General features: G+C 46.5%; 2 protein-coding genes across 2 annotated transcripts in view; both read left to right on the top strand.

Moving 5' to 3' along the window:
- The first annotated feature begins 1,382 nt into the window (after positions 1-1,382).
- LOC130406160 (E3 ubiquitin-protein ligase RNF183) lies at positions 1,383-4,600 on the top strand. Its single transcript, XM_056611577.1, has one exon. The coding sequence runs from the start codon at positions 1,607-1,609 to the stop codon at positions 2,384-2,386; it is 780 nt and encodes a 259-aa protein (XP_056467552.1). The 5' UTR covers positions 1,383-1,606; the 3' UTR covers positions 2,387-4,600.
- A 2,843-nt stretch (positions 4,601-7,443) lies between these two features.
- The window catches only part of pax3b (paired box 3b), a 42,764-nt gene continuing 40,976 nt past the window's right edge, over positions 7,444-9,231 (top strand). The window contains 3 exon segments of the mRNA XM_056611769.1: positions 7,444-7,462; positions 8,037-8,102; positions 8,976-9,211. Coding sequence (XP_056467744.1) covers positions 7,444-7,462; positions 8,037-8,102; positions 8,976-9,211 — 321 coding nt within the window.

Genomic DNA, 9,231 nt, shown 5'->3' with positions numbered 1-9,231 from the left:
TCTTGAAAAAAAACAACATTCTGAAATGCTTTATTTATGCAATGCAGCAATCTTTGTTGATATTGATGCTTGATCCGATTTGCCTTAAAGAGCTGTTATCTTCTAGCCTGGTGGTCCTACCAGACCTACCTCATTTCATTTGTTCAGAAGGACTGGAACTGCTCAATTGACAAACGTTCACTCACTTGGAGGCGGGTGTCTGTAGATGTTTTAAAATGATTGGATCTGCCCAGTGCCACTCTGGATCTGCCATAACCAATCGCATAGCGTTTGGTTGTGACGTATGTCATGCGACGGGACCGGCTCCTACACCACTAACGGAGCCAGCTGGAAAATCAAACTTTTTGAGCACCCGGGCGTTGAGCACCCGGTGGTGGAAGGGGTGGAGCTTAGACCCGGAGGAGGTGTAGCGGTGGAGTTTAGACAAGAAGGTGTTGGGGGTGGAGCTTAGACCCGAAGGTGAAAGGGGTGGAGCTTAGATCCGGAGGAAGTAAAGGTGAAGGAGTTGGAGCTGAGACCTGGAGGTGGAGGGGATGGAGGTGGAGGGGGTGGAGGAGATGGAGGTGGAGGGAGGGGAAGGGTTGGAGCTGGAGGGGGAGGGTGTGGAGGAGATGGAGGAGGGCTGCAACGAGTCTCAATGAAGCAACCGAGACTGATTTATGTAGACCTCCACCTCGCGTTGTCAGGCAACTGTACCGATGTGCTGACGTTAATGATTCATTAGCTTGTCATCCATTGGCAGATATCTGTAAAAACAGAGGGGTTGATTGACATCAGCATGAAGCAAGATGTTTATAGGATTATATCATGATAAATAATAGTGTAATACGGCCGCGAAAGCCGTGAAACCCAAACCCCGAAACCCGCCTCCACAGCGGCACACGTGGATACTGTAGGTATAACACGCTATTTTTTACGTTGAAATGCTACGTATCCAGTGTTCATGGATACGTACACCACTGACGTTTTTTCTTGGCGACTGGGTTGAGTAGCCTATAGCCTAATGTTTGAAGTAGGCTAACCTTTACCAACATAATTATAGCTGCTATGTTGGAGATCAAAATAAATAGCGGTTCATTCGAGAATATAGAGAGACGAGAACGGGACTGGACATCATCCACGAGACTTTCTCTCTCTCTCTCTCTCTCTCTCTCTCTCTCTCTTCTCTCTCTCTCTCTCTCTCTCTCTCTCTCTCTCTCTCTCTCTCTCTCCTCTCTCTCTCTCTCTCCTCTCTCTCTCTCTCTCTCTCTCTCTCTCTCTCTCTCTCTCTCTCTCTCTCTCTCTCTCTCTCTCTCTCTCTCTGCTTGTCTGTGTTCAACCGCTCTGCCATCGCTCGCATTACATCATCAATATCCAGCAGCAAGCGGATCAGATCGGAAGGCTATTTCCGTCTGCAGACCCCCGATCAGAGGCGCGGGGGGGGAGGGGGGGGAGGAGAAGTCGTTCGGGTGCTTTGACCGGACATCGTGGCGTGGGGATGATATACAATAACAACACGGCCACGATGCATCCATAGCGGAATGATGTGACGTGTCTCCGACAGGGGGAGACCAGAGACACCGTCACCACCGCGCGCCTCCATCTCCCTTTGTTCACCGAGGAGGGGATGACCAGGGATGACATGATGGCGGAGGTAGAGGCAGCGCCCCCCTGCCGGGACCATCAGCCCCCATTCCCCTACGAGGAGTACGAGTGCAAGATCTGCTACAACTACTTCGACCTGGACCGCCGCGCGCCCAAGCTGCTGGAGTGCGTGCACACCTTCTGCGAGCAGTGTCTCACCGCGCTGCACCTGCGCGAAGAGCGGCCGTGGCGCGTCAGCTGCCCGGTGTGCCGCCACCGGACGCCCGTGCCGGACTACCGCATCCAGAACCTGCCCAACAACACCAAGGTGACAGAGGACTTCCCGCTCTACATGGACTCGGACCCCCTGCCGCAGGACGCCTTGCCGCTCTACCCGCCCCCGCTGCACCCGGCCCTGGTGGCGCTGCGGCGGGAGGAGGAGGTGTCCGGCGGTGGCCAGGCCACCCCCTCCTCCACCACCACCTCCGACCCCGTGTCAACTGCCACCACCCTCTCGCGGGACTCGGTGCGAGACTACGACAGCTGCCAGAGCTGTAAGCGCGTGGCGCTGACCACGGGCTGCGTGTGCGTCGTCTTCTCCTTCCTGTCCATGCTCGTGCTGCTCTTCATGGGCCTGATCTTCGTGCACAGCCACGGCAGCCCCCCCTCCCCGGCCGGGCCCATCTGCCTGTCCGTGGCCAGCATCCTCGCCATGTTCTCCGTGGTGGTCACGTGGCTCATATGCTGGCTCAAATACAGACCCGCCGAGCACGAGACGGGGGGGCGCGCGACCGCCACCAACAGCTCCCGGAGGAATGCCTGATCCGCAGCTATAGGGTCTGGACCGAGAACGGCCCCTTTATTTTTCTGTGTGTGTGTGTGTGTGTGTGTGTGTGTGTGTGTGTGTGTGTGTGTGTGTGTGTGTGTGTGTGTGTGTGTGTGTGTGTGTGTGTGTGTGTGTGTGTGTGTGTGTGTGTGTGTGTGTGTTCCTTTACCCTTTTCTAGGAACCTATATATCTAACAAAGATTGCCTTTCAATGATATCAAAACACCCCAGGGCCTTGTGATGTGAGCACTGGGCTCCCTGTAGTGAGGGATTCAGACTGTTTTTTGGTCAAGCACTGAACTGTGGTGGATGGCTTGATGAAGAAGAGAAGTGCTTATTTGAGTGTGACCAAAACCTCTCCTGGAAGATATTGCATATTCCGTACCGCTCACTGTATATGATATTGTCGTTCACTCTTCTAGCTTTCACCTACATAATAGAGCTGCAAATGATAACACATTCTCTATGAAGAAGCTGGATTTAGTTTGGCTTTCATTGTTAAACATTATGGGATCCACCATCTTAACTGTAAATACTCATGGGTACAGACAGTCCCTCGGGTCAAACACTCCTCTGATCTCTATGCTCTCCTGTTCTCATCAGTGTCCTTGGTGAGGAACCAGTTCAGGTCCATTGCAGGCTGTGTTTGATCCCACCCATAGGGTCATGGGTTTTGCATGCATACACCGAGTACAGGCGGGAGACAGTTGGACAGTTTGCTGAGTCTCTCCGCCTGTGTGCCTCTCCCCGTTGTTAATCTCCAAAGTGACCTGCGGCCACCACCTAATCCATCTTCCAATGACATGCTCAATTCAATCAGTCTACCTACCAATCAAATGCTCAATCCAATCAGTCTGCAGAATAATGACATGCTCCATTCAATCACCCAATCAGTCTGCCGACCAATGAAATGCTCAATCTAATCAATCAATCAATGCACTGGCCACTGGAAATGGTCAATCAGGCCGTGTCACATGATATTGTGATTGTTGAGAAACTGTTCTTCACTCAGAGAGGACCGGACAGGCAGTCAGAGAGGACCAAACAGGCTGTCAGAGGGGACCAGACAGGCGGTCAGAGAGGACCAGACAGGCGGTCAGAGAGGACCAGACAGGTGGTCAGAGAGGACCAGACAGGCGGTCTGAGGGGACCAGAGGTGGTCAGAGAGGACCAGACAGGCGGTCAGAGAGGACCAGACAGGCAGTCAGAGGGGACCAGACAGGCGGTCAGAGGGGATCAGACAGGTGTTCAGAGACGTAGCAGACAGGGTATTCTCAGCCTTCCATCTCTGGGTTTATTTATTTATATCCGGAGAAAATTTATTATTTTTACTGTAATCCTTATTATCATTGTTGAAATTGTTGCCGTTTTATTTATTTTTTAATCTATTTTCAGGGTTTTGGAAACCAAGGTTTGTAAGGGAGGCTGAGCTCAGTATTTACGATATTGGCGAGGAGTGTTTTAAAAGCCAAAGAGAGATTTAGAAATACACCAAAACACTTCCTCCACGGGGTCAGAGACGTCACAGTCCTCTGTAATGTCTCCTCCTTCACGGTGACAGAGACGTCACGGTCCTCTGTAATGTCTCCTCCTTCACAGTGTCAGAGACGTCACAGTCCTCTGTAATGTCTCCTCTTCCACGGTGTCAGAGACGCCACAGTCCTCTGTACAGATGACGGACCCTACAGCAGACGGACGCTCTCTCAGAGTGTCAGGACTCAGACCGTTGGCCTACATGTACTTCCTGGTTCAATAACGTGTGTTTCTGTCACAGCACGTATTGCATATTTTGCCAGATTGACCTTAATGCCTGCTTAAAACCTTTTATTTAACGTAATGCACTTTCAGTCTGTTATTTGCCACAAGTTAAAGAGTGTATTTTGAGAAAAACCCATGTAAGCTTATTGCATTTATTTAAGAGGACCTATAGAACATGTTGTATGGGAATTTCTGGTGGTTGTTGTTATGGTTGTTACGGTACAAATATGTATTTGCACAGAGAAATTATCCTTATGTGATGTTTTAAATACATTAACTCATTTCAGTAATAAAGAAAAGCTGAATAGCCATTGAGTTGATTTTGATTTCATTCAGGAGGCAGTTTCTTATTCCAATAGTAAACTGCTCCGGCGCGCCATCTTCTGGCGCTCAGGAGGCACGCACACACAGAAAGAATGTGGGCTCCTCAGGCCTGACTAGAAGTTCGTTTTTTACACCACGTTGGCTGAAACCATTATGTTTCGCTTCTCACGCTCGGACGCTGGCTGTAATATCCATATAGCCGAACCGGTTGATTTTACTTGACAACAAGGAGCTCCCCTGCCCCAGTCTGGGGAGTGGGCCAATCTGGATTGACTGATGGAGCTCCTTGCATAAGTAATCTACACCTCATAACCTATCATAACTTAAAACCTCTGTTTTAGTTTCTCTTATTATTACTTAGCCAACTTTATTAGGGGTCTCTGCAGCGAAGTTGCTTGGTCCCCTATTGTTATGTAACGGTTTTTTTCCCCCTCAAATTCTGTAAACGTCATAGTGCAGCCTATACCGTAAGTCGAAAACTCTGGAAATGTTCAGGTATGGTTACCAATAACCCCCACTACCCATGAACCAAAATTGGTGGTACTGCACCCAAAGGTGGCGCTATTGCAAAAAAATCATGAATTAGGCCTACTCACACGCATCTTTTTCAACCTGGTCTTCTGCTCTTTTCATAGAAAAGCCAAACGTCCACAGTCTCAACCCATTTTGCCTATACCATTTTCATTTTCTTATTGTAGGCTATAAATACCATACGGCTATCATTAGGTGGTTAACATTATCAGTGCATTTTCATATCTTTACTATTTTAAGAAAGCCCTTAATTATGATCTGCATAAAGCCTCATTCACATGGAGAAAATGTCGATTGACAAGCACACAACATCAAGAAAACTCCAAGCACGCATTTCACAAAATAATTAAGGGCTTTCTTAAAATAGTACAGATCTGAAAATTTGCAATGTTAATGGTAACCACCATAGCCGTATGGTATTTATACAATAACAAAATGGTCACATAGAAATTGTGGGAAAAGTAAAAAATTTTAGAGCAGAAGACCAGGGTGAAAAAGATGCGTGTGAGTAAGCCTAATTCATGATTTTTTGCAGTAGCGCCACCTTTGGGTGCAGTACCACCAATTGTGGTTTATGGGTAGTGGGGGTTATTGGTAACCATACCTGAACATTTCCAGAGTTTTCGACTTACGGTATAGGGTGCAGTATGACGTTTACAGAATTTGAGGGGAAAAAAAACCGTTACATAACAATAGGGGACCAAGCAACTTCGCTGCAGAGACCCCTAATAAAGTTGGCTAATAGGCCTAATAATAAGAGAAACTAAAACAGAGGTTTGAAGTTATGATAGGTTATGAGGTGTAGATTACTTATGCAAGGAGCTCCATCAGTCAATCCATCAACCTGTCTGTCCATAATGCTCTCAGACACGTGCCACGGCTCCAAATAAATAGTTTTATTTGATATAATAATATGATTTTTATATTTACAAGCTAGTCAACTATTGGGCTTCAGAGAAAACGCTCTAAGACAAAAGAGAAAACCTTTCAATGACAGCGAGGGGCCAGTTAACCAGATGTTTTAGCTGTTAAGATTTCCCGTTAAATGCATGACATAGAATAATATCTGATCTCTTCAGGAGATATTGTTGGCAGAATATCTAAAGGTCTCTATCTAAATTCCCTACAAATTTTATTTAAACCCCTTATGTATCCGTATGCAAATGCGTGTGGTTAAAAATGAAATAATATGTTTATCCGGTTGAAGGAACCCAGCTTCTCCTGCTCAGGAACATGATCACTAAAGGAACGACCTATGTTTGAAGAACAATCTGAAGTCCAAATGAAGCCAAATGTGCCCTCAGACCCTGTCATGTGGAATGTTGTAGGCTAAGTGTTTGTATGTGTTTTTATTGAATGGTATATTATAGATAACACCGAAGGTGATATTGACTTAAATTTTAACCCAAGCAAGGTGAAGTGGTTTCGATTCAGTCTTTCTAAAAAAAGTACTGAAATAGTTAAGAAAATGTTTGATTTAGTTTTGGGCACATTTATAGCCTATTTCACAGAGTAATACCGTATTATTGCTTAAATTGTGCAAATCAACCCTTCGAAAGATATTTAGAAATAGAGAGGCATATCAACTTTCAGTGTGGAAATTAAATCCACCTAAACGCGCCAATTCGAATGAAATAGGGAAAATAAACATATAAACAGGTACCCTTTAGAAACCATGCCACATTATATCCCCTTCATTGTACCAGAGGTCCGTCCATTAGCTGATATTACAGTTATCACAATATTACATTCAAACACCATAAAGTCGTGCTTTCGGGCCTCCCTGGCGTCAACCGCCGCTGGGACGCGCGACCCACTGGGCCGAGTTGGCCCGTCTGGAGACCGACAGTCCATTCCTCCAAAGGGTTCTGGAGACCTACCGTCCATCCATCCAAAGTTTTCAGGAGACCAATTTAGTCCATTCCTACAGTCTATTCCTCGGGTTAAGGTGTTCTGGAGAGTCCATTCCTCGGGTTAAAGTGTTCTGGAGTGGAGACCTACAGTCCATTCCTCTGGTTAAGGGGTTCTGGAGACCTACAGTCCATTCCTCTGCAAGTGTTCTGGCGTGGAGACCTGCAGTCCATTCCTCTGGTTTAAGTGTTCTGGCGTGGAGCCCTACAGTCCATGCCTCTGGTTTAACTGTTCTGGCGACCTACAGTCCATTCCTCCGTGGTTCTTGATACCTACAGTACAGTCCATTCCACGGGTTTCACGATGGAATCCATTCCACGGGTTAAAGTCCCCATAACACCTTACAATTCCTCGGGTTAAAGGCATTCAACTGGAAACTCATTCGATGAAATCTGGGCAAAATCCACGAAATGTTCCCGATTACAATCACCGAAGATTATGCATTTGTTTTATGTTTTTTTTCTGTATTCGTTTGATTGTATAATCATTCGTATCCAAGGATATATTAAGTTGTGGCAAGGTTTATCGGAATGACATCTGTCTCGAAAGGTCATCGATCTAACCCCGGGTCTGTGTGAGGCAGTAGTGTGAGAGCTTATCCAAGCAGCGACTCTCTCATTATGGACCAATCGTTACGCAGCGCCCTGGACCGAGCGTCAAGCTCCACCAATAGGAGATCAACAAACTGAAGGAGAGAGACACACTGAGAGAGTACACTAAGAAGTACTGATCTCCACTGGACCATCTCCTCCTCTCACTCTGGACCATGTCAACAAACAACACTGACCGCGGCGCTGCCCTCTGCTGCTGTGCCTCCGCCATTCCGGACACTCAGCTGCTCTCTCTCTACAAATTACGCACTAAGAAAAACAGATCTGCTCTCTCTCTCCACATTAAGCACTAAGAAAACAAGATCTGCTCACTTTTATCATTCGGCGCAGCTCGTGAAGAGGCAGGAGCTCACACCTGGACACTACGGTTCTTTTCGGGAAAGCGCGACTTTGGATAACCGGTTCGGAGCTCAACAACGTCAGGGAGCCTTTGTTGAAGGAACTTTTATTTCCATTGGAAACCATTAGGTAAACCAGTCCACAGGACTCCGCCGGGGGACGGGGTCGTTGAGGCATCCCCAGGATGATGCGCCCCACGCTCGCTCACAACTACCCCCGCACCGGCTTCCCTCTGGAAGGTAAAGACATCAGGCCTTTCCGAATGGGACATATGAACAATATATAGTAGGGTATCTTTCAATTACACTTGCTAAATGACATATATTTAAGGGGTTAATGTACCACTACAACTTCTACTACTTACTTTGACTTGTTTTTCGATTAACTTATCTTTATTTATTTTATCTTGTATAGTTGCTGCTATGTTGCTCTTGGGGAACCAAGCCTTAGAATTGTACCCTTGTGTACTTGTAAAATAAAATGTTATAAAAATAATTCTGATTCTAATTGTTGAACTTCGAAATTAAATAAGATACAAAACACAAAAAGGAAAAGGACATAGGGACTCCTTCGTTTAACGCAGTCCATCTCTCCGTCTCTCTCGGTGGTGTATAATGGTTTGAGGAAAATAGTTGAGTCAAGTAAATTCAAGTTTACCCTTTATTTTAAAGTTCTTATTCTCCACTCTCCGCTGGTTTGAGACGCATCATTCCAGCTGGTTTCTGACCTAAAGCGTAGAGCAGATATTCTATCCTTGATGTTATTCCGAATCAGATTATTTATCAGAATCAGAAGTACACAAGAGTACAATTCTTAGAGTTGGTCCTCAACAGAAACATATAACAATGCAAGATAAAGTAAATAAAGATAAGTAAAAAATTATGAAAGATAAAGAGCAGAAAAATTATAAATATACAATAATAAACTATAATAATAATAAATAATAAATTCAAATCAAATAGAGTAAGTAACAAGAGAAGCTAAAACAGAGGTAGCAAGTAAAAAATATGTAATGAGGTGTAGTAAAGTAAAATGTAAAGTGTAAGTGTAAAGTGTTCAAGTGGTAGTGGCACCAGGTATTCCGCCACCAGTTATCACGTCCTCTTGTCCAGTCTCCTCCCCGCTGGGACAGGGGCGTGTGAACCAGCTGGGAGGGGTGTTCATCAACGGCCGACCCCTGCCCAACCACATCCGCCACCAGATCGTGGAGATGGCCCACCACGGTGTCCGGCCCTGCGTCATCTCCCGTCAGCTACGCGTGTCTCACGGCTGCGTGTCCAAGATCCTGTGCCGGTACCAGGAGACGGGATCCATCCGGCCCGGGGCCATCGGCGGGAGCAAGTCCAAGGTACCGGACATCTCAAGAGG

Source organism: Gadus chalcogrammus, chromosome 16, assembly GCF_026213295.1.
Source record: "Gadus chalcogrammus isolate NIFS_2021 chromosome 16, NIFS_Gcha_1.0, whole genome shotgun sequence".
Taxonomy (NCBI): Eukaryota; Metazoa; Chordata; class Actinopteri; order Gadiformes; family Gadidae; genus Gadus; species Gadus chalcogrammus.
Note: the sequence above shows the minus strand (reverse complement) of the source record. Positions and strands in the feature narration are given on the sequence as shown.